Below are 25,978 nucleotides of genomic sequence, written 5' to 3'. Positions count from 1 at the left end.
TAGCAACATACGTCATAGAACAAGGCATGCCATTCAGATTATTTTCAATATCTAGATAGTTGAAAGATGGAGTATGGGTTGAAAATCTTATGTTCTATATTCATTGAAACTCTATTAGTTAGTTGAAATGTAAATGTGTATTTATTATGCAAGAACTTTAAAAGCTCTAAATACATCCCTCTTATTCTGTTTAATATCATTATTCAAATTCTTATAAACATTTGTTGACTCAAAAGAACATAACGGTCTTCCTAAATTTATCTAGCTAATGCACTCTCTTTTAATATTTTTATTAACTTTCAACTTATCTTCAAATGTATTTAGCTTTTAGAAGTATTTTTTTGTTTTTTTCTTTTTTTTTTTTTGAGACAGGGTCTCACTCTGTTGCCCAGGCTAAAGTGCCATGGTGTAATCTTAGCTCATTACAATCTCAAACTCCTGGGCTCAAGTGATCTTCCCATCTCAGCCTCCTGAGTAGTTGGGACTACGGGCATGCACCACCACGCCCAGCTCAGTTTTTAAATTTTTGTAAAGTTGGAGTCTCGCTATGCTATGTTGCTTAGGCTCGTCTTGAACAACTGGGCTCACATGATCCTCCCACCTTGGCCTCCCAAAGTGCTAGGATTACAGGCATGAACCACCTCGTCCAGCCTAAAAGTTCTTAATAATTATCTTTGTACATAAAATTCATTATTAAAATCAACTTTCACAGTCACTATTAAATACTATGAGATTTGGCCATTACAATAATAAATATACACATATACTTGATCTGATTGATAGGGCAGCAATGAGTGCAGCAGTAATGTAGCAGCTGACATGCTGAGAAATCATTATAATGTCAAGTGTTTAAACTTAATTGATTTACATTTAAAATTAAACTACTATTAAATGTTTTAATAAGATAATTTTATTTATTTTGAATAAAACTTCAGATTTATTTTTGAATTTCAGAAGTCCATTCTATGATGGTAATATTTGGATTTGACCAAATATTGATCATAGCAACCAGGCATTGGCGTTCAGCTAAAGCCTTTCTTACACATCTAAATTCTTTAGAAAGTAACTAATAGAATTGTGTCATAACATTTCTTGATAGTCTGTGAGCATTAATTTATATCTTAACATTTCCTACTATTACCAGTTATGGAAACCTTCATAAACTTTTTGTTACAGAGACCTGTCAGGTTACTCAGCAAAGTCATTTCCTCTTCTTCCTGGTCACAGAGGGAGACCACATTGTGCAGCTTCTCTGGCAGTCAGACATGGCCACATGCTGAGTTCCAGATAACGGTATGTGGGCAGAGCGAATGGAAGATGTTTCCAGTTGGTGACAACCTTTCTCTCTCCCCTCTGCCAGCTGGATTGGAGGAAGCCAAGGACCTAGAGTGGAATGGAGCCATGAAGGGGGCGCCAGGGAACCCTCCGCGCTGTAGAGTGATGGGAATGCAACCCGTGCAGCAGCTGGTGCCGCTCTTAACTCTTACGTCTGTTCTCCACAGGAATCTAGAAGGCAGAGAGAAGATAATATAGATTTAATAAGTAATTTAAGGATATATTATTTATATCTTCATACTCTTCTAAAGGAATTTCAAGAAATGTTTGAAGACAACTCAGGAAGCCATAAAAAGTCCCTAAGCTCCTAAGCCATAGCTGTGCCAAACACTTCCTAACTTTAAAGTTCACATTGGGCTGATGGGAGGTGGGTGCTTCTCAGGCAAGATAGGGGATTCTAGAATCCCCACTGAAATGACCCATGGGATATACTCACTGGGGGATTAGAGGTGGAAATCTTGGGGCCCATTCAAATATCAAAATGTGGGAAAATTTGCAATTCTATCACAGCATTGATGTGTGACTATTACATTGAATAACAATGACTCATGGGACATGATTATAAAGTGATATTCCTTTTCTTGCCCACTAGGTCATTAAATTTGCCTGGTGGGCTTGTTTTTTCTTTGCCCCTGGATCAAATGCTGGTCTCGTGACTTTCTAAAAAAGTATTCTTCAGTAATAAAAAGTCACATCATTAAGTCAGAACACAGGCTCAATTCACTATCTAAAATGCCCAGACTCCTGTGAGAATCAAAACCCTGATACTGATTTAAAGTCAAGACTTCTCCCTCAGCACAGGCCTCTGGCAGCCTACCAGCCTACGGTGGAGAAGGGGTGGGAAGCTGGGTGTGTCTTCTCTTCTGTCCTGTCTTCTTTTGCTGCTCCTCCTCTTTGAGCATCCAACCATGATTTCTGACTTCACCAAGTTTGGGCTGGAGGGGAAGCAGTGTGGGGTTATATTGTTCACAGTGGTGGCGTGAGGGCGGTTCACGGGGAGATCTTACTTGACTATTGTCGCCTTGCCTGCCAGTTGTTTCAAGCAGACCCTTTCACTCATGGTCTTGGAGACCACCTCGTCACTGAGGATTTCTCACCCAGAGTTCAGTCTAAAAACTGAGAACCTACATTGTGTTCCAGGAAAACTTAAAAGAAAATTAAGTCTCTGCTTTGGACTTGAGCTTAGACTGAACCTAAAAGAAAACCAGGCCAGTGAAAAGTCAAAGATTAACAAAAATAGACATTATGTCCCAAAGACCAGACATTCCAATACAGCTTTCACAGTGCACTCACAGAGGTATTTGTTCTTCATGTCGTACTTAGAGACTAAGTCTTCTTATCCATGCCCTCAAAAAAGTGGGAGTCAAAATAAAATGCCACATACATACCTTAAAAATGCATTTTAACTTAAAACATATAAATGGATATTCATTCAATACTTTTTAGGTAAAGAACCAGAAAATTATTGGCGCTACCGATCACCACACTAATAATGCATTGTCTCTAATTTCCATTTTCAATTCTCTGAAGTGGAGTGGGATTTAAAGACACCTGAAAAGCAATCTGATCCTATAATTGTTTAATGATTGTCTGAAGCTTATATATTTGTTTTGTTCACTTCACAGCAATCATTTTTAGTGCCTCACCGCTATTGAGTCTTTACAAAGCATTCAATTTGGTTTTCATTAAAATAACTTTCTTTATTTTCATACTCATATTTTATCAGTTTACATAGTACTTAAATTACATAATTTCAATAACTAGTAATTAAGTAAAACTAGGCATAAATCTGCTTTGGGAACAAACATCCCTGACTCTTGGTAAGCATCCGACTTAATAGTTAGGGGCGGTAGCGGGTGATCTAGCCCTGATCCTTCATGGGCTATGAGCATCTGTCAGTTCCGTACAGAGGAACAGGAGGATATCTGTTAATCTGGCAAGTTGTGGAAGTGGAATGTGTATTAAAAAGCTTCTACTACATTTATTCTTCCTGAAACAGCATGGTAGAGTAGAAAAAGCACGGGTCCTTGGGTCAAAACAACCTAGGTTTATATCCTGTGTTACTTATTTAGCTCACTAACATTGGGAGAATTATTTAATCTTTCTGAATCTCAGTTTCTTTATCTGTAAAATTTGGCGAGGATTGAAGAAAATCAATTAATAAGGGTTCTGGCAGGTAAGCACTCAATAAATGATAACTTGTTATTATTTTTGTGTGTGGTTGTTTTATGTTGGTTTTTTCCCAATTGAAAATCTGATTCATTTGCACGGTATCTCAATGTTTTGCAAGCACTACTCAAATAATGCCTGCTGAATTATATTAGTGATTTCTCCCAACTGTATTTACCTTTTTGATAGAGGAACTTGTGGGTAATGGTGTACCTATTATTTTCTTTTTCTTTTTTTGCAGGTACACCAATTCTTTCCAAGATTGTTGTCATCATTCAGGATAACTTTGCTCTAATTTATTGTTTTTAACCAACTATTCTTTCTTTATAACACATCCTAGGAACTTGTTTATTCTCCCCTGGAAGTTTTTTATCTTCCTATTAATTGTAAATTCATCAGACCAAGCTTTAAGCCATGACTGTTTTCAGACCGAGAAGACTCGAACACGGGGAAGCTGGAGCATCATCAAATTCAGTGAGCAAACTGCCCAGTGCATCAAAACCCAGTGCCTTAGGATGGAGCCTGAACTTCTTTGCTCTTTTTCTGAACCCTTGGTGGTCACTTATCCTACTCTTCAGCTTTGCCTTCCATGGTCTGGCATCCTTTGCTAACTAACTCACTTGGTTTGATGTTTTTGTAATAGTTTTATCTCTACAACAGTGGTACTCAGGAGTGATTTGCCCCCATTTGGTGACAACCAGAAATGTCTCCGAACATTGCCAAAGTTACAATGAACGATGACACACCATTACCCTCAAGTTCCTGTATGTATCCAGAACATTGGGGAGAACTTGGGCACTGCTGCCCACTTTCATCATTACATCTCTGAAGGTGGAAGCACCAGTTGGTCTTAGGGAGCAGGCACCAAGTGCCTAAGAAAGGAGGTTTAGAGACGCTCCATTTCAGTTCCCTGTGGCTGCCAGTGTTGCAGAAGAGAGCCCCATTGGTACCATGACTTCAGGTGAGGAGGCATGAGCCAGGTGTCCCTGCTGGCTGCACAACTGATCAAGGGAACACTCACCCAGAAAAGCGGTAGGTGGGACCACACAGACACATGACTTCTGCACGGGCAGGGCCGGAGTGGGGGGTCTCCATGACAGAGAGCCAGTTGGGGTGAACCTGGACACAGCACAAGAAAATACCAGACATGTCACCTGTACAAAAAGTCCCACATTAGTTCGGGCCACTAAAATTAAAGTGAACCAGACTCTTCTCAAAGTCCCTGTCTGTGGCTAGAGCTGGTGTCACTAGTACCTTGGGCCAGATGACACCAGAGCTAGGAGCCAGCTGAGAAAGGCCATCCCTCCTGAATGCAGACAGGTGCAGAGGCAGGGCACGGAGGGGCAGGTGAGTGCAGTGGGGGAAGTCCCAGGAAGGAAGGAAGCCCAATGATTGTGATTATAACCTCAACAACAGCTGAAACTTTGATAACCAGATCAGATTACAGAAATCACTGAACTGGTATATTAGTTTGCTCAGGCCGCTGTAACAAAATACCATAGACTGGGGGGCGTGGCTTAAACAACAGACGTTTGTTTTCTCCCAGTTCTGGAGTCTTGCAGTCCAAGATCAAGGTGTTGGTTGTGTTGATTTCTCCTTATGCCTCTCTCCTCAGTTTGCAGATGGCCACCTTCTTTCTGTGTCTCCATGGTTACCCTTTGGTCTGTGTGTGTTCTGTGTCCTAATCTCTTCCTATAGGGACACCAGTCATATTGGATTGGGGCCCACCTACATGACCTTATTTCAACTTAATTGCCTCGGTAAAGGCCTTATCTCCAGATATAGTGACATTCTGAGTCACTGGGGTTAGGACTTCAACATATGAATCTTGGGGGACACAATTCAGCCCATAAGAACTGGATTAAGTTTTAAACTGGTCTGGGACAAAACTAAGACGTCTGCTCAAGAGGGATCGGAAGGTTCAGGGTCAGTTTTGAGATGAAAGAGAGTTCCATGTTTGTACATGACAGAGAGGACACTCCTTAAGCCTGGCACAAGAGAACTGATCAGCCTCCCTTCATAATTAAGTGGACCGTCTCGTACCAACGTATAGCCGACTAGCTCCTCAAACTAAATTTATACCTAGCATGAAAACACAGTCTCATTTTACGTGATTTTATCTAACTTCTCATCAAAACGTTACTGCGAGATGTAAGCTGGCACTAGGGTGATGCGGGCCAGGATGGATGGAGTCCTGGGACACGTCTGAGATGGGACACAGACTCCCACAAATGCTCTGGTGTCCGACTGGTCTCAGTGGACCACGTTCTGGCATAACCTGGCTGGGATGTGAGGCCGTTCCCTCGTGTTCCTATTCTGGCTCCTCACAGTGGACTTGTGGTGTGAGATGCAGCCCCCGGGTTGTGCTGGCCAGGGGATGCAGCCAGCTGAGAGCCTTATGTGTGGTCACTGCCCTCAGCCTGGGTCATGCTTTTGTGGGTAGCTCTTGAGAGTCATTTTTGGAACTTTGCCTATGAATGCAATCTTAATCCATGACAAATCTTGGGATATGAACTAGCATTTGGCAGTTTAATGATTGACAGATCTCATCCCTTACATGGAATGCAGTAATCATGTTTTTTTCTTTTTATCTGGAGTGGAAATGGGGAGGCGATTGTTCATTTCCCTAGAGGAGGCAGGATGTTGCATAGCCCTTATGGAGGGATCTGCTGGTCTCTAATTATGGGACAACCCTTCTCTTCAACCTTCCTCCATTCTATTCTGGTTTCCCAGCCTCCCTGCAAGTCTGATTCTATCAATAGATGAGGGTGGGAAGGGTCAGTCAGGTGGGTCAGTGTCAATGGAAACTCCAGGAATCTGGGTCTTCCCTGAGGCTATGAAGCAAGTGTGATCTAAAGGGAGTGGCCCAAGGTCAGGACAGAGAAGTAGCATCAAGCTTCAGGTCCAAGCGTGATGACCTAAGTCATGTGCAAAAGATGAGACAGGTCAGTCAGGAGCTGAGGAGACAGGAATAAGTTGAGAAGTTACATAGGGAGAGGAGGAGGAGGAAGGTTTCAAAACTTGGGCTCCACACAAACAAGACACGGTTGAGCTCAATTATTTGGGGTGGGAGGAATGTGGGAGAGGGCATAGTTGCTGCAAAAAGGCACAGCGTTATGTCAAGTCTAACAGAGAGAGCAATACGGTTGCCCCTTAAACAACATGGGTTTGAACTGCAAGGTACACTTACATGTGGATTTTCTTTTGCCTCTTCCACTCCTGACACAGCAAGACCAATGCCTCCTCTTCCTCCCCCTCCTCAGCCTGCTCAATGTGAAGACAAGGATGAAGACCTTTATGATGGTCCACTTCCACTTAATGAGTAGCAAATGTGTTTTCTCTTCCTCATGATTTTCTTAATAACCTTTTCTTTTATGTAGCTTACTCTATTGTAAAAATACAGTATATAATACATATAACATACAAACTATGTGTTAATGAGATTTCTATATTATCTGTCAGGTTTCCAGTCAACAGTAGGCTATTGGTAGTTAAGTTCTTGGGGAGTCAGAAGTTATACTCAGATTTCTGACTGCAAGGGGGCCAGTGCCCTTAAACCCCTCATTGTTCAAGGGTCAACTGTACATTCAAATCCTTCCTCTACTCCCTACTAGCTCTGAGTGTGACCTTGGTCAAGTTGCTTACTATCTTTGTGCAAAATAGGAATAAAGCATTTGACTTAGTACCTAGCAACTTGAGATCTGCTCAAAAATGCTGGTTCCTTTTTCTCTTTATGGATACAATGGACTCATGATAACCCACCATGATTGCCTGTTTTATCTTTTTTGTTCAAAAAAACACCTTTATTCTGAGCCAAGCTCTTCTCTTCCTTTGTAATAGTTAATGTGTTCTTTGAGGATGCAATCTAATCATAATTTTGCCTGAAATGGGGAAAAAAAGTAAAGCTCGCTTTGAAAGTGTTGTCAATATTATATCTTTATCATCACTTTCTCCTTTAGCCTAGATCATTTCATTTTAGAAATTTAGGTATTACTCTTGGTCCTATTAACAATCACAATCATGTAAAGTGCAGGTTGGTACAAGCAAGTCTCACTTAGGTTCCTGCCTAGGTAAGATCTGTGACATAAAAGGAAAAAACAAACAAACAGACCCCAACCCTGGGGTGAAAGGGGGAGAAAAACAAGAGAATGTAGCTAAGAGCATTCCATTAATCATCAGAGTTTATTTCCAAGTATGTGGAAATAATGCCTTATATAAGGATATGAGGCAAAGACTGCTATTTTCTAATCTATTACTCAGTTTCCCTTTAGTTACAGAATTCCAAGTTTTTCAAACTTAAAATATGCACAGTTAAATGAATACATTTCTCATCGTCCTTTGTGGCTAGGCTAGACTAGGTTGCCTCGTACGTAAATCTTGATTAGTGAGCTGTGAGTGGAATTCGTTCGGTGAATCTACCACAAAGGATCCTTAAAGGGAGACAATAAAAAAGAGATGAGACGGCTGGTGCTGTGGAAGCTATTATGGACCAAGAAGCAGCTTTGAAGATAGAGGAGCCTGCATCCTTGATGACTTCTTGGGATTGTCATTTCATCCCTGGACTGCCTACCCCAGTGTTTAAGATGCTGTGTTTAAGACACTGTGGCTAGATCTCTGTTGCTCAAATATGAATTATAATAACTGGCTCAAAATGATTAACCCACATTGATTGCCTTCTCTAACCAATATGTAGGTCTACATTGTGGGGTCTCAGGATGGCTATGAAGTAGACTTGGGAAGTTTATTCAAGGAAATCTATATTTATGGTGCCCTGATATTGCAGAGGACATCCTGAGCTGGCTAGAGGGATTTGGGACAGACCCTGGTCAACTGTAATCTAACTCCTTGGGCCATTGAGTTGTCCTTACAGTGACTGCCTAAAAAAGAAAAAGTAGCCTGTCCATCGGCTGTAGTAGAGAAGGAAGGTAGTAAACGTCTCTTTACCTCCCAACCTGGGTCTCAATCCTGGATGCTCTTGCAGCCAGTCTTCTGTAAGGATGTAGCTGATGGCAGATGTGACGTTAGAGATACTTGTACTTGGCTGCTGCTGTCACTCTCCCCGCCCTCATATTTGTTGCTTGTTCTCAAGGGCATTTCCTAGGGGTGGCTTTAAGTTTCAAAGGATCATTATCTGTACAAGCAAGTGCACGGAAACAGCCTGACTGGGCTCAGTCTGCTTTCAGGGATTTTGTTCTCACTTGATCAAGCCCTTTCATTAGTGACTGAGTTGTAACTGAATCCTGTTGTTTCATCCTTCAAAATGCCCTTTCCTTCCAGTTCCCATAGCTAGTACCCTAAAACTGGCCCACAGCACCCCATACTGGGACCAATGCAGTTTCCTAACTAGCCTGCCCTCATGATATCAATGCCGGACTACCTCGCCTGAAAAAACACCAGCTAAAATGTTACCAACCATAACAAACCCATGCTCTTGTCTGAGTTTTGTTTTTTTTTCTTCTGTGACAGGGTCTCCCTCTGTAGCCCAGGCTGGAGGGCACTGATGTGATCATAACTTACTGCAGCCTCAAACTCTTGGGCTTAAACAATCTTCCCCCTCAGTCTCCCCGGTAGCTGAGACTACCACCATGCCCAGCTAATTAAAAACATTTCTTTGTAGAGATGGGGTCTTGCTATGTTGCCCCAGGCTGGTCCTGGGCTGAAGCGTTCCTCTTGCTTTGATCTCCCAAAGTGCTGGGATTACAGGTGTGAGCCATCGCATCCAGCCTTATCTGAGTTTTAAGGATGTCCTTAACCTGGTCCCAACCTGAATTTCCTCCTTCACCCCAACCCAATTCCTTAGTTACATTCTCCTCATGTCTGCAAACAAGCCTCAGCCCTTCCTGTTGTGAAGCCATGCTCAGGCAGTTCCTCTTGGCCTGCCTAGCCATCCTTGGGAGGGCTGTACGGGGAGTGGAAGAAAACAACTGAAACTCTTTATTCAGTATCTGCTACCTGCTTCCTTCCATATGGTTCTTTTCAGTAAAGTGACACCGTGAGGCTTTCCTAACTTCTATACAGCAGGGATTCACACAATTCAGAACTGTTGATTTTAATTGTTAAGAAAGCATTTGATACGTATAGCTTATTTTTAGACTGCAAGACAGCATAGGAGAGAATCCTTTTATTAATATATTCTTCTCAGCAGTTGGCTCACAGAATTCACTCTAAACACACAAACCTGACTGGCAGGAAAGTGTGAACTTTGAGTTCTAGTCCTGATTCTTTTTCTTATTAACTGTGTGACCAGGGCAAGCTGCTTAACCTGTGAGACGATTTCATTAACTGTTGTAACCAAGAGTCAACCGTACCAACTCCAGTGGTAGAAAAAGATAAACGTATGGAAATCCTGCGGTGCAGTCTGGGGCACATCATAGGTGTCCAATTAAGACTATCATTAGGCAGCCAGTGGGGATAAAGTCTGTCTAGCTCCTGGCCTGGCTCTGGCTTGGAGGAAGTCCCAAGGTCAGTTTACTTGCAAAGCAAAGTCACTGGGGCATGGCTCACACGGGCTAACTAAATGCGGGTTAGACGGCGCTGGCCCCACACCCTCCTCCAACACGCTCGCTGGGCGGCGTAGACCAGCGGTTCGGCCCTGTCTGCCCTAGGAACGGTCCCCCGGGCCCCAGGCGAGGCACGGCAGTCCCCCCCCGAGGGAGGTCCCCTGCCCAGGCCGTCCCCGCGCGTGGACGAGAAAGGGAGGGAGCAGTCGCGGTCCCGGCGACCCCCGAGGCAGCCGGGAGGGGGCGGAGGCAGGGGCGGGGCCGCGGGCCGTACCAACTCCACAGAGGGTAGGGACGGCTTTCCCTCCCGCTCCTCGCACAAGTACAGCAAATAGGCGTCGAGGTTGCCGTGGCCGAGGGCAGGCTTGCAGCCCCTTTTCCGCCGTCCCGGGGCGAAGGGTGTGCGGCTAGCGCGGCTGGAACAGACCGCTGAGCGCCCCGTTTACCCCCCCTGCCGGGTTGCGCGCGTCCGGGGCGGGGCGTAGCGGGCCGCGAGGCGAGTGTCCTTGCGGCGCTGCCGGGGACGCCGCGCAGTCCCGACTGTCGGCTCGGTCAGATTGCTTGAGCTCGGAGAAAGCTCGAGGGCGGCGCCGCAGTAGCACCAGCATCATGTTGTCCCGGGCGGCAAGCAGGTGAGAGGGGCCGCCCGCGGCGGGGACGAAGGGGCACGCGGCCGGCAGGGCCTCCGCGGCGACTGCGACAGCGGCCGCGCCGGGCCTGGCGGGTCCCGGCTACCCGCGGGGGTTCTCCCTCAGGTGCCAGGCGTGGCGGCCGGGTGGGAGGCCTCCGGGAAGGGCTGCGGACGGCAGGTGTCCCCAAGGCTCGCGGCCTGGGGCTGCCGAAACCACTCGTGTGCCGCGGCGGGCGGGAGGCGTTCAGACGCGTCAAAAGCGAGCGAACCGGGGAGCCGGCGAGTCCGTGATGGGGCTGCTCTGGTTCCTTGCATCCCCGCCTGCGTGCACGGCCCGGTCCGCAGGACCGACCGCTCTGTGTTCTGTGTCTTCCAGCACCAGCAGGGGACTGGCGCCAGCTCTGGCGTGTCTGGGCTCCAGGCAGAAGCACAGCCTGCCGGATCTGCCATACGACTACGGCGCCCTGGAGCCCCACATTAACGCCCAGATCATGCAGCTGCACCACAGCAAGCACCACGCAGCCTACGTGAACAACTTGAACATCACTGAGGAGAAGTACCAGGAGGCGCTGGCCAAGGGTAGGTGCGGGCTGAGGCGCTGGGCAGTAGGAAACTGGCCCGAGGCAGATGTGACGGTGAGCGGGGTGTCCGTGCAGAAATGCCTCTCCCTGCAGAACACACTTCATGTTTGTACCAGGTCTGAGTTTTCCAGGCACGAAAAGCTCTCGTTTTTGAAATAAGGATGTCTCATTGTAGAATGAATGTCTTGATTGGTTTGTGTAAACTTCTTTTATTACCTCAGAAAACTTAGGATCCTATAAAGGAACTTGTATGTGACTTTTACAACTGTAAGTCACATTTTTATTACCCATGTTGCTAGCATTGATGAATTGGAGAGCCTTTAAAGAAAGCTGTATGTAATATGTAACTTGATTTTGCAAATTAGCAATTAAAATTGTTCTTGTTATATGATGTGCCCCTGGGAAAAGTTTGGTCTGTCAGGTCTGCTAGCCATTTGTAGGGGGGCTGAGAGTGCCTGTGGAGTCTGATTGAGACATCATCAGGTACGCAGATGTCCTTGAGGGTCAGGGTAACCTGATAAAAGTAAGAGTGGGAGCTGGGCTCAGTGGCTGACGCCTGTAATCCTAGCATTTTGGGAGGCCGAGGTGGGAGAATTGCTTGAGGTTAGGAATTCGGGGCCAGCCTGAGCAACAGTGAGACCCAGTCTCTACTAAAAATAAAAAAATTAGCCAGGTGTGGTGGTGCACACCTGTAGCCCCAGCTACTCAGGAGGCTGAGTCGGGAGGATCTCTTGAGCCCAGGAGTTTGAGGTTGCTGTGAGCTGTGAAGACACCACTGTACTCTATTCAGGGCGACAGAGTAAGACTCTGTCTTACAGAGTCTTAAACAAAACAAACCAAAAAAGTGGTAGTGGAGCTTTACTGTCAGCAACCAGTGTGTGTGTGTGTCTTTACAGCAGGTGGGAGATGGACATCCTCACCATCTCCTTTTTCAAGTGCGATATAGGTATGGAGGTGACAGCCTCAGGCCTCGGTCACACTGACAGGGGGAGGCAGAAGAGGACCGCTTCCTGGTGGGAACTAGGGAAGAGGCAGGAGTTAGCATTATGATGTTCATGATCAAAAAGCAGTATCCTAACTGTGGAACACTTCAGGTCCTTTAAATTTGATACTTTTCGTGAGTTAACTTAGGGGTCAAAGTTCACAAGGAAAATAGTAATTTTGTGGGAAATTGAAACAGGCTTGTATCTGTTTACTAATATTTGTAATTCCATTAAACCATAGTACGGAGTTACCTATATATTTTTTTAAAGAGCTTGGTTGACAAAACCACGCTATGTATGGACTTTTTGTGTTTGTGCGTTTGGAGGTGTGTATGGGAAGACTGTTTCAATGTCTCTGTACAAAATAGTACTGCCCTTTTAATCTACAAGGAAAATAATTGACAGTCATGTTCCCAGACTATCTGTATTGCATGATGAGCTATACAGTAAAAAAGAAAATTTTACTTTCTTAAAGTTTTTATTGAATTTCAGGCCTGTGAAATTTGTTCAGTAATTTTTAGACAGTGACATCTTGTTGACTGGGGACATCTAGTGGAAAAATACAGTATTTCAGCCTGATTGTGTTTGAGGTAAATGACTAAACTCAAAGAGGAGGAAGTTACCACATTCTGGAAGATTATTTGCAATAGAGGAACCTTGAATGAATCTTGAATACGGGAGAAGGCCTCGTGATTTAGGAAATAACAAATGAGTGAAGGATGTGGTAATGGGAGAGCCTGGGGAATATCCCAGTTGTGAAAGTGCTTTGAAAAATACAGTATTTCAGGTAAATGACTAAACTCAAAGAGGAGAAAGTTGCCACATTCTGGAAGATTGCTTGCAACAGAGGAACCTTGAGTGAATCTCCAATACTGGAAAAGGCCCCGTGATTTAGAAAATAACATAACATGTGGTAATGGGGAGAGGCTGGGGACTATCCCAGTTGTGAAAGTGCTTTGAAAAACACAGTATTTCAGGTAAATGACTAAACTCAAAGAGGAAAATGTTACCACATTCTGGAAGATTATTTGCAACAGAGGAACCTTGAATGAATCTCCAGTATGGGAAAAGGCCCCGTGATTTAGGAAATAACATAACATGTGGTAATGGGAGAGGCTGGGAAATGTCCCAGCTGTAAAAGTACCTCCTGCAGGGCAGCATCCAACATCTGGGAACCTTTTTCTTTCTTAAAAACAGCTTAATTTCAGTCCTTTTCTTGTGGAATCAAGGGTTGTTTAATGAAAGCCATTGAAAAAAGTTTTATATAGTACTATATTGCCTATAAATTAATGAAGATGTGCAGAACTTTTTTTTTAACTTAAATTATATTTTTAAAAGTATTAAGTTACATTTTCATGTTTGAAAATTTGGGGAAAAAAGAAGATAAGTAAAAATAACATCATAATCTTATCACATGTAACTCACTCACATACCTTTCAACCAAAAGTCTTTAACTTTTATTGTATTTGAGGAAAATACTGAACTGAAACCCAAAGAAAATGTTGAATTTGTTCTTAAAAGTGTTCTTAAAAGCAGGTATTAAGCCCTCAAAATTTCTTTTAAAATTTTAAAATGATTAAGCAAACTTTTAAGATATTGAGATTATTAAATTGTCTCTCAGTAAGCATGTTTTTTTCTCATTGAAAAATTTAGTTACTACAGGTTTGTTAAAAAAAATATAAAACCTACATTTATTTTTAGGGTGACTGTAAGAAAAATTAATAAGGGAAACACTGATCTGTAAGAAAATTATTTTGTAAACATAGCAGAGGAGAAAAAAGTTGGTATCTAAAAAAAGAAACCACTAGGAGATTAGCTGTGTATTCAGATATCATTTGGTTCTCTCCTCCTTTCTGAATTGCTAAACTGCTGGAGATTGGGCCTTGTTTCAGAAAGCAACGTTTCTTGCATACGTTCTTAGCATACACTTTCAAGAACAGCAGTCAAGAACTTTCCCCAGAATGTAAGGTCCTTGAGAGCAGAGTTGTCAGTGGTTCTGTGTCCTTCACATTGCCTCTCGTGGTATCCTGTGAATAATAAGTGCTCAATATTTATTTAACAGGAGAATTTCCATTTTTTTCTAGTAGTTCAGTTAATCTGTAGCTTCTTGAAGGCATAGAAAATAATATTTCGGCCAGGCATGGTGGCTTACGCCTGTAATCCTAGCACTCTGGGAGGCCGAGGCTGGAGGATTGCTCAAGGTCAGGAGTTCAAGACCAGCCTGGCAAGAGTGAGACCCCGTCTCTACTAAAAACAGAAAGAAATTAGCTGGATAACTAAAAATATATATAGAAAAAATTAGCCGGGCATGGTGGCACATGCCTGTAGTCCCAGCTACTCGGGAGGTTGAGGCAGGAGGATAGCTTGAGCCCAGGAGTTTGAGGTTGCTGTGAGCTAGCCTGACGCCATGGCACTCTAGCCCAGGCAACAGAGCAAGACTCTGTCTCAAAAAAAAAAGAAAAAGAAAATATTTCCTTTTGCCTACTTGTTTAGTTAAGTAGAAAATTGTCTTTTTGGTTTCTATTTACTTTTCCCAGTGTTTCGAGAATACATTCGGGTAATTCAAATGTGACATTCTTTTTTTTTAAACCATGAATATTAGAGAATTGATTTTTTTTTTTTTTTGGTAGAAGCTACATTCAACATATTCAATCATCTAGTAAATCAACAAAAAATTTGCGAGGGGATATATGAGGCACTTTGGGGACATAGCCGTGCAGGGAAGTCCTTGTCCTGATGGGGACATAGATGGACAGGCACACATATAACGTGCTGGGGGTTATAGGGTGAGCTGAGAAAGGCACAGTAGGGTAAGGGGTCCGGGAGAGGTGGCTGGAATTGCTAGTTCATATATTGTGGCTAGAGAAGGCTTCACTGATGAGGTTGACCTCTCAGTGGGGACTTGAATGAGAACCGAGGCAGTGTAGTGTGAGGCTCTTGGGGAAGAGTGTTCCAGCAGAGGCAGCCAAAGTCCCTCAGCCCTGAACTGAACAAGTGGAATTGGTCACGTGAGTTGGTCATATGCGAGGGCCAGTGTGGCTGTAGCTGGGTGAGCGAGGGCTCCGGCGTGGCGGTAAGAGGAGCCAAGTGTAAGTTCTCAAGGGATTCACTACCAGTGAGAAGGGAAGCCTTTGGAGGGGGTGAAGCCCTGCACCAGTGAGGGGACGGTGACACTTACGCAGGTGGGAGATGCTGGTGCTCTGCATCAGTGGTTGGCGGCCGAGTTAGCAGAGGGGGTTGGATTCTGGCTGTATTATAAAGGTCAAGCTGGCTCTGTTGATGCGTGTGCTGGTGGACTGGATGTGGAGTGAGGGGAGAGGAGTCAATATTCGACGTCAGATTACCAAGGATGTCCTGAGGAACAGAGCTGCATGTACTGAGATGGGGAAGGCCATAGGAGGAGTAAGATTGGGGTTGAAAATCACAAGTTCAGTTTTGAATATGTTGAGTTTCTTGTTAATGTGACTTTAAGTATTGCCCAATGAATGGTTGTCTATCTTGAACATGGGAATTGAAAGTTTTCCCTATAATCTGAATATTGAGCCGTACATTTTAGCATTCTATTATTTTCTTTAATTACTCTTTTTGGCATTTTATTTCATGAAATTTTTTCTATCCAAGAGAACCCTGAGCTTCTTGGCAGTCAGGAGTAAATTTTCTAGCTTTACCTCTCTGCCGGGGCCCCTCACCAGTTGTTCTGCATGTTATTAATTGAACTGAAAGTCCTCTGAGACAGATAATTGTGGGAGGGTCCTTTTTTTGTAGACTCTGAAATTGCTGAATTTTAGAACCAACAACGATGTTAAAGATAAGCTGGTGTTGTTATCTGGTGCCTTACAAAGAAAAGAAATAGTGTATAGAGTGGTTGAAAAAGTAAGGATTTTAAAAAAATATATCGCGTTTTCACTTTTCAGGAGATGTTACAACTCAGATAGCTCTTCAGCCTGCGCTAAAGTTCAACGGTGGTGGTCATATCAATCATACCATTTTTTGGACAAACCTGAGTCCTAATGGTGGTGGAGAACCCAAAGGTTTGTATATATTGGTGTACCCTTCCCTACATTTTGTGTAAAGTAGATGGTTGATTTTAAGTCTTTAATTTTCCCTGAGGTATCACAGTGGCATATTTTTCACAGCAAGGAGACAACAAAGTTGTAATATTCAAAGAGACGTAAGTAGGAATGGAGAATGCATTTAGGCAGTTATGTCGTCAGATTTTATATACACACTCACATGTAATATCATAAACAGCTCCACCTTTTGGTTTCATTGGGCTGTACTTCATATTAGGGAAAGAATAAGAAACTTAGTTTTTAGAGAAGATGAACTTTCCACTTCATTAGCTCGAGGGCCTAGGTTAGATACTTATCCATCTGTACCTTACTTTCTTCATGTGTGTTACAGGGACGATAATGGGGCTGTTTTGAGAATTAAAAAAGATTTTTTTTGAGACAGGATCTTGCTTTGTCACCCAGGCTAGAGTGCCGTGGCACCATCATAACTCACTGGAACTTCAAACTCCTGGCCTTGAGCAGTCCTCCCCCATCAGCATCTCCAATAGCTGGGACTATGGGCCCATGCTACCATGCCTGGCTAATTCTTCTATATTTTGTAGAAATGGGGGTCTTGTTATGTTGCTCAGGCTGGTCTTGAACTCCTGGGCTCACGTGATCCTCCTACCTTGAGTTCCCAAAGTGCTAGGCTACAGACAGGAGCCACCATGCCCAGCTGAGAATATAAGTTATAGTGCCTTTTGCTATCATTTTATTATTCTTCCTAACTGATAAAAAGTCATTTGTCCCAGAAAATTAGGTTTTACAGGTGTTTTTTAAAAAACTGCAGGAAATGAGGAGAGTATAGAGCTAGACAGTCTTGTTCACCATCTTTGTTTCCTTACTTCCTTTGTGGCTTGTGGAGGCTCAGGTGACTTTAATTATCCTCCTTACCCCAGGAAAGGTGTGGAGTATAAACATAGCTCTCCTCCCTTGTTTCTGGGCTCCTTGCATGTACCCCAAGTTTCCGTGGTTTCTTTTTAATCGTTGTTGAAGGCAGCTTATCTTTTACACTTGAAATATGCAGTTTCATTTTGAGGTAATAGGCAATGAGGGAGTAAGTATGGGAAATGGGATAATTTATTATTTCTGAGTTCTTCAGATAATGACTCAATACTTTTGAGGTTTTGTCAGTTACCAGACCATCAGATATACCCATGTGCAACCAATGGCTTTGGTACTCTCTGCCATTTTTTATCATCTGTACCACTTTATTCCATCATTTGTGCTTATAAAAGATGATTACTTTTAAATTGGTAGAATAAGAGAAGTGAGATTGTGACCCACTTGATTTAGTTGATATGATTAATCTAGAATTTTATTCTATATTGCTACAGAATAAAAGGGCTATAACTCTTAAAGTGTACCCTTAGTTCATTCATAGAAGAGAAAAATCACCCTTTTTAAAACAATTTAATGAAGATGGGAAGAGCTAGGCTGCCTTGGAGAAGAACCAAGTAACAGTTATAACTTTATACCCAAACGGGGACATAGAGTAGGGTGAGGTAGAAGTCAAAGTAACTTTTCTATTCAGGGAAAAAGAGAAAGCTAAAGTAGTATTTCTTTCTTGATGAAAAAAGCACAGTGAGTGAAGAAATCCCTTTAACAACCTTCATTAAAAAACGTGAATTAAAATTGTGAAACCTTAGATACTAGAGTCAGGGTAGGAGTAACAGTTGTGTTATGTAGGTTCACTGGGTTTTCTTCTATCTTCTGTATGATGTTGTCCACTTGTTTCTTGGGCTATATGACAAGAATATTTTAATATATGTAATGTAATATTTTATTGTAATTGTTGAAGTCTGTTCATTTGTGGGTGTTTTTTGGATTTTTTTTTTTAACAGGGGAGTTGCTAGAAGCCATCAAACGTGACTTTGGTTCCTTTGACAAGTTTAAGGAGAAGCTGACAGCTGTATCTGCTGGCGTCCAAGGCTCGGGCTGGGGTTGGCTTGGTTTCAATAAGGAGCAGGGACGCTTACAGATTGTTGCTTGTCCTAACCAGGATCCATTGCAAGGAACAACAGGTTAGATTTAATAATTGTTACACATTTCATTTGGGAGAGATGGTTTACTATACAGCATTCAACTAGAAGTAAGGAAAACTTGCAGTGTTAAAACTCATCATGAACATGTAATAATTTGAGCAAATCTTAACAGATAATCCCCAGAGTCTTGTGTAAGTTAAAATGCTTTAAAAGTCCTTGATATTTTGTAAAATATGCACACGCAATTTTTTGGATACATTAACAAAAATGTTTTAATCATAAAATCCTGCCTCATTCTACAGAGAGTTAGTATCAGCTTAAATAATTATATTCACTAGAATAAAAAACTAAAATTAGCTAAAGAACAAGGGTGAGGAAAAGAAATATAAGCTGAGTCTGATTTCAGAACTTGTACCCTCACCTTCTCTGCCGAGCACCTGCAGGTAAAGTGGGACTAGAACTCAGGCTTCCAGACTTCTGCCTTTCTAGGAGTCTTTGGGACGGTATGTGAAAATATTTGACTTGGAAGCTCCAGGCTGGGCTCACCAAATCCTTTTTTTTTCTGTTGAGCCTAATTGAATTAGAAACCCTTTATAAAATGTCACGGAAGAGTATGGGAAATAGAGTCCTGTGAGTCATCCCACAGTTAGCTAGGACTTAAAGTGGCACCTTCACATCAAACAACAGTCCTTTGCCACTTTTTCTACCTCTACACCTTAGAATACCCCTGCTCAGGTGGCTCACTTCTCTGGATATACTCAGATATTGCCAGGATCTACAGCTCTCTGGGAAAAGTGAGATGCCACAAACATTTGTAAAAGCCACAAAAGATCTGTGAGCACTAAATGCTGTAGAGTCAGATATGTCTATCGAGGTACCCGACTGGAGAGGCTGCCACCCAGCTACGCTCCTTCTCTCCCGCTCGAAATGAAGAAAGCCTATTGGAATGACAATAAATGGAAGTCATGGCTCTTTATTTATGGCAAAAATCATTCATAAATTTTGCTATTTTAAGTATTAATAATAAATTACTAGTGACCTACCTCACAACTGACCAAGACATACTAGTTAAGTATTGTTTTCCCAGAGGAGAGCTGTCATTTAGTTTGAGAATTTTTTTAAGTGAATGTTTTATGGATAGAGCTAAGCTCTTGATTTATACAATTTGATTTCTGAAAACATTGTGTCTTTTTCTTTAGTCCTATTCAGTTTTCCTTGTCAACTTATTCTATTAGTATCTCATAAGTGCTGTGTATTCTCTAAGACTAAAATTAGCCTTGGGGAGCAGAGCAGGTTTCTCTTAAACCCCCGTTAGCGTCAGGCCCTTTGGAAGAGAAACTGGCAGGCCTCAAGCTCTCCCACGGATGTAACATACCCTTCCTGCGGCTCCCAAGACCACGGGCTGGGAAGAAGGCTGGGAATTGATTCTTAGATGAATCGATTGTTATTTTAAGAACAGCTATTAAAATGCTGTAGTTAATTGATTTTCCCAAGTCTATCTTAATTATTTTTACTATTTGTCACATTTTCTTACTAAAAAATAAACTTCGAAATCTTTGTATTCATTCTTATACAAATTTCTTGTTTACTTAGAAACAAATGAGATTGTTGTAAAAGGTAATTTTGTGTGCAAAGAATAATAAAAGTTTAAATTGAGAAGATGTAATGTTTTAGATTGAAATGTATAGATTTTGGTTTTTTTTCTTCTTTCTGGAAGGTCTTATTCCACTGCTGGGCATTGACGTGTGGGAGCACGCTTACTACCTTCAGTACAAGAATGTCAGGCCTGATTACCTGAAGGCTATTTGGAATGTGATCAACTGGCAGAACGTAGCTGAAAGATATGTGGCTTGCAAAAAGTAAAACAGGATCATTATGCTCAGTATGTTAAGATCTTTATGACTATTTTTGTAATAGTGTAGAGTATTGCAATATACTAATAAGCTGCTCTATTATAGCATTTCTTGATGTTACTTATTCACATATTCGATAGACATGTAATGAATAATTTCTTATTTGAAAATTTTATTATTGGGCAACTGATTGAAAATAGTAAACGCTTTGGGTGATTGAATCTTTTGATCGAACATTTTCTTCAGAGAGCTAAAATAGCTAAGAGGTTATGATTGTCATCATAAAACCATCAAAAATATTCCATTCCTATATTTTGGGTCCTGTAGGAAAGGCTTTTTCTTTTCTTTTTCTTTTTTTTTTGAGACAGAGTCTTGCTCTGTCTTTCAGGCTGGAGTGCTATGGCACCATAGCTCACTGTAACCTCAAACTCCTGGGTTTAAGCAATCTTCCTGCCTCAGCCTCCTGAGTAGCTGGGACTACAGGTGCCTACCACCATGCCTGGCTAATTTTTTAATTTTTTGTAAAGATGGGGTCTCACTATGTTGTTCAGGCTGATCTTGAACTCCTGGCCTTAAGTGATCCTCCTGCCTTGGCCTCCCAAATTGCTGGGATTATAGGCATGAGGCACTGTGCCCAGCCCAGGAAAGGCTTCTAATCCTGTTCTATTGCAGTTACAGAAAATCTAGTATTTTACCCTACTTGTTTAACAGTAAAATATTAAATATTTACTAAGGGAAATGTTCAGTTTTCTACCAAAAATTGCTTTTTGGGGCAAGTAATCCTCTGTAGTGGTACTCCTGGTAGATATCACCCAGTAGTCTTTAATTATTTGTGGTCACATGTTACGAAGCGTTAACACCATTTTGTCATTTAAATACATGTGATTTGATTGCTAATTGAGAACTGCTTTGTTATGAGAAGGAGATAATTATGCATCTGAATTTTTCTGACTTTAACTTGATGTTTTATCCTCAAACATAGAACTATTTATTGTGCAATAGAGCTAAAAATGGACAAATTAGGGCATAGTTGGTAAAATCAATGCTAGAGTTTAGGGCACAGATCACCGGGACTGGGCACTTGCATCCCCCTCACAAGAAGTGGGTCCTGGCCAGGTACTACCCTTCCACATAGAGGCAAATGGATTTCTGGACGAGGTCAGCAGCATGCTTCCCTGAGGAACATTTATTTTCTACGACATGCTTTTGATTTATTCTGTCCTTTTTCATGTTTTCTTTTAAAGAATATATAGCCACTGTAGAAGCTTTATATTTTTAACTAAAGAGAAAGCTATATCCGTAATACATTGACACAGCATGTCAAATTGTGTTCCTGTGTAGTTTTTGCGAATAGAGCTGGATACTGTTTAAATGGAGCAGGGATCCTTTTTGTATTTGGCTTAAAATCATCATGCATTTCCCATGTTGTTTCATCTTCCTAATTATCTTTAGTGGCTATATAATATTTTATCAATTGGACATTTCCTAGTTTATTTTACAGTTCTCTCATTGAATATTTCATTTGTTTCTAATTGTTACTACAAATAATGCTGCAGTGAGCAACCCTGTGCACATAGGTTTTACCTTCTGTTGGAATATTCTCTTTATATAGGTTTTTTTCCTTAAGCCTATTTAGTAATGTTTTCCTAAGTTTATTTTCTTACTTTTTATTTTTTCCCAACTTAATTTTTCTCATGGAAAAATGGGGTAACTTAGCAGTTTCAATATTGAAGACTGAAGTTTTAAAAAAAATTTAAATTTAAGGCACTTTTCTTTTAAAATTCAGTTAGAGAAGTGTTTAGGCTTTCCGAATTGTCAACAATGTTGACACGAGACTATTGAAAACTGTGGATGTTTTCGCTAGTGGGTTGAAAAAACTTTGGAGACTGCGATTGCCATTCTTTAAATACCACAGTGAAATGACTTCCATGGTGTGCACATAGCAGTCATGTGATTACCACTTGCCTCTATAAACAAGGTAGTGAACTCTGTTCAAACAGACTGGGCAAGTGGAACGTTTTAAAGATGAGCTTTTAAATACAAGTCATCTGCTAGATCTTGGTTTGTACTGAACTAACAAAGATTTGCAGAGACAACCGACTTATATAAAGCTTTTTGATTCCTACTAAGCTTTAAGATTTAAAAAAAATTCAATGTTGAAATTGCTGTGGGGCTCTATTTTTGTTCTGGCTTTCTATTGGGAGAATGGGGAGGCTTACTGTCCTTCACTAAATTTGTTTTTCCTCCCCACTGGGTAGATTTTAAGAGGCTAAGAGAATTTACAAACTAAAGATTTCAATCATCCGGCGGAAAATGAGACTTTAAGGTTGGTTAGCCTTGTTTTTTATAACAGAAAAGAAATAGAAAAAGTAAAATTGCCATTTTTTTCTGAAAAGAACAAGTGTTGTTCATCTGAGTAGGATTTTTGTGGGTGAATCAGCAGTGCCTGCTCTAGTCAATATAACTGTGCATCAAAAACCTTAGCATCGTTAGTGCTGGAGGAAAACAAGGAAGTATAACAAATACTGCCTTTCAAATACTATCTGCTGCTTGACCTGTTGTGTAATAATTAAACTTAGATGTTGAGAAATTACAACTTTATTGCACACCTCCAATTTATGGTCTTAAAGTAAGATTTGATTTTCTATTGAGCACCTTTAAAAAGTCATACCAAAATCATAAAATTGAGATTGATGTGTATTGTGAGTCATATCTAAAACTAGGTATAAATATAAATTTTTGTTTTAATTTCAGAGGAACTACTGTTGCAAAAGCTATTAAGAAAATGTTTTATACATTTTTTACTTCTTCTCATTTTCAGTCATACCCTAAGGATGTCAGCAAGCTAATAGCCTTTTATAAGATGTGCATCAAACCTAGTACGCGCTGAAAATCCTATAAGGTCCTGGATAGTTTCATTTAATTAGCCATTGAAGAAACATTTATTTTCCTATTGTAAGTGTGAAGTTTTTTGACTGTTAATAAAAGAATCTATCAACCATGAAAGAAGTCAGCGTTATTATGCATGCCTGTTAAAACACTAATAATCCTATAGCGTTGTATCATTTTTATTGCTTTTCTGTGGGAAAAAAATAATAAGTAGTTGAAATTTTACTCTTAAAACCCAGAAGGCATATGAACTATGTCTCTATTCATGTCTGTAGGAGCATTATCTGATGATATAAAAGCATAGTATTAGAGATATATACATACCACTCAATACTTAAAAATTTTTTTATTACAGTAAAATACACACATATAATTTATCATCTTTACCATAAATATATTTATATTCCTTTTTCCCCCTTAATCTCTCTTTTCCCCCTCTTCGTCCCCATCCTCTGGTAAACACCATGGTAAACACCAATCTAGTCTCTGTTTTCATGAGATCCACTTTTTAACTCCTGCATACGAATGAGAACATGCATATACTTGTCTCTTTGTGCTTGGCTTATTTCATTTAACATAAGGGCCTCCAATTCCATTCATGTTGTTGTAAATGACAGGATTTCATTCTTTTTTTGTGGCTGAATAACATTCCATTGGGTATATATAACACATTTTTTTTTCCCATAAATCTGTTGATGGCCACTTAGGTTGATTCCACATTTTGGCTTTTGTGAATAGTGCTGCAGTAAACATAGGAGTGCAGATATCTTTTTGATATACTGATTTCCTTTCTTTTGGATATATACCTAGTAGTGGAATTGCTGGATCATATGGTAGTTGTGTTTGTAGTTTTTTGCGGGCTCTCCATACTGTTTTCCATAGTAGCTGTACTAAGTTACATTCCCGTCAACAGTGTTTGAGGGTTCCCCTTTCTTCACATCCTTACCAGCATCTGTTATTGCCTGTCTCTTGATACAAGCTTTTTTAACTGGAGTGAGATGATATCGCATGGTGGCTGTCATTTGCATTTCTCTGATGATTAGTGATGTTGGGCATTTTTTCATATATCTGTTGGCCATTTGTATGTCTTTTGAGAAATGTCTGTTCAGATTTTTGCCCATGTATTAATTGGATTATTTATTTTTTTTGCTGTTGTTTGAGTTCCTTGTATATTCTGGTTATTAATCCCTTGTGAGATAGCTTGCAAATATTTTCTCCCATTCTGTGGGTTGTCTCTTCACTTTGTAGATTATTTACTTTGCCACGTAGAAAAGCTTGTAAGCTTGATGTAATCCTGGTTGTCTATTTTTGCTTTGGTTGCCTGTGCTTTTGAGGACTTGCACAAGAAATCTCCAGTGTCCTGGAGTGTTTCTCCAATATTTTCCTCTAGTAGTTTCAGGTCTTAGATTCAAGTATTTAATCCATTTTGATTCAGTTTTTATATCTGGTGAGAGATGGGGTCTCGTTTCACTCTTCTGCTTATAGTTATCCAGTTTCCCCAGCACCATTTATTGAAAAGACTATCCTTTCCCCATTGTAAGTTCTTGGCAGCTTTGTCAAGTTTGATGAGTTGGTTGTAAATGCATGGATGTATATCTGGGTTCTCTATTCTGTTCCATTGGTCCATGTGTCTTGTTTTTAGGCCAGTAGCATGCTGTTTTAGTTACTATAGTTTTGTAATAAATTTTGAAGTCAGTGTGATGCCTCCAGCTTTGTTCTTTTTCCTCAGGATTGCTTTGTCTGTTCGGCATCTTTTATGGTTCCATATAAATTTTAGGATTCTTTTTTTTTCTATTTCTGTGAAGAAAGTCATTGATAATTTGATAGGGATTACATTGGATCTATAAATTGCTTTGGTTAGTATTGTCATTTTAACAATATTCTTCCAATTCATGGAATATATTTCCATTTTTTTGTATCTTCTATTTCTTTCATAATAGTTTTATAGTTTTCCTCATATAGATCTTTTACTTCTTTGGTTAGAACGATTCCTAGGTATTTTATATTTTTTTGTAGCTGTTGCAAATGGGATTGCTTTCTTGATTTCTTTTCCAGATTGTTTGCTGTGGGCATATATAAATGCTACTGATTTTTTTGTATGTTGCCAGTCTCAGTTCAGTCTGCCTTTCTGGACACCAAATCTTTGTTTCTTTCTCCTCATCTTTAGAATGCTTATCCCCTCTCCAAGGAAGACAACCCACAGTCCCATTCAGTCTCAGCATCCAGATCCAAGCCCTGACTCCAAATAATTTATAGTCCTCCCAATCAGGTTGGGTCGTGGCCCTTCATGGTCTGGTGACCTATGAACCCAAACGTCAGTATGTCTCCCTGACCTTCCCACCTCAACCCAATTTAAATTGTAGGCTCATGGATAGAAAAACTGCAGTAAAAAGTCCTATTATGAAAAAGGGGAAGAAATACCCAGCACTGAGGAGTGATGTCAGCCAGATGGCTCACTAGAAGCCCTTAGCTTTCATCCCCCTCACAAAGACAGCCAGAACAATGAATAAAAAACTGCATATAATGCAAATCTAAATGGGAGAGTGCCAGAGTGCATCAGAGGAGTAACTTAAACTCTGGGAATACAGAAAATCAGGATGGCCACATAGAGAATGGAAGTAAACACTGGGCCTCTGCCACTCCATGTCCCAATTGAGAACAGCTGGGAACCAAGAGGAACTTCTCCCGATGGTGCAGAATAAGCAGAGGATCTCAGCCACCCTCTTCAACACCTTGGACACCTACAGACCTCACCACTGGGGTCTCTTGCAATCCTCACAGGCACTAAACCCAGCTGAGGGAGCTGCCTGGAGTCCACATAGTGTGTTCCCCCCAGAGAAGGAGCTGACACTGTGCCTCACTCTCTGTGGTCCACACAGCTAATGTGCTGTTCCTTATTGGAATTAGAACTATGACTGATGTGTCTTGCTCTGGGGGATGAGCAACCACATTGCCCCTTCATCTCTGAGGCTAAGCCGCAATTGAACCACCCCAGCATAG

General features: G+C 41.2%; 1 protein-coding gene across 1 annotated transcript; it reads left to right on the top strand.

Annotated features, from left to right (window-relative positions):
- The first annotated feature begins 10,342 nt into the window (after positions 1 to 10,342).
- SOD2 (superoxide dismutase 2, mitochondrial) lies at positions 10,343 to 23,091 on the top strand. The gene is made up of 6 exons (XM_012646825.1): positions 10,343 to 10,636; positions 11,012 to 11,214; positions 16,114 to 16,230; positions 18,096 to 18,275; positions 19,954 to 20,118; positions 22,911 to 23,091. Exons 1-5 carry the CDS (start codon positions 10,614 to 10,616, stop codon positions 20,097 to 20,099), a joined length of 669 nt encoding a protein of 222 aa, XP_012502279.1. The 5' UTR covers positions 10,343 to 10,613; the 3' UTR covers positions 20,100 to 20,118; positions 22,911 to 23,091.
- The last annotated feature ends 2,887 nt before the right edge of the window (positions 23,092 to 25,978 follow it).

Source organism: Propithecus coquereli, unplaced genomic scaffold (assembly GCF_000956105.1).
Source record: "Propithecus coquereli isolate 6110/MARCELLA unplaced genomic scaffold, Pcoq_1.0 Scaffold25, whole genome shotgun sequence".
NCBI classification, from domain to species: Eukaryota; Metazoa; Chordata; class Mammalia; order Primates; family Indriidae; genus Propithecus; species Propithecus coquereli.
Note: the sequence above shows the minus strand (reverse complement) of the source record. Positions and strands in the feature narration are given on the sequence as shown.

What these genes read in the sequence shown, in the direction of transcription:
- SOD2 (XM_012646825.1), top strand. Translation starts at nt 10,614, where the DNA reads ATGTTGTCCCGGGCGGCAAGCAG. An exon ending in TTGTCCCGGGCGGCAAGCAG is followed by an intron (nt 10,637 to 11,011) that starts GTGAGAGGGGCC and finishes TGTGTCTTCCAG; the next exon opens with CACCAGCAGGGGACTGGCGC. An exon ending in TGGTGGTGGAGAACCCAAAG is followed by an intron (nt 16,231 to 18,095) that starts GTTTGTATATAT and finishes TTTTTTTAACAG; the next exon opens with GGGAGTTGCTAGAAGCCATC.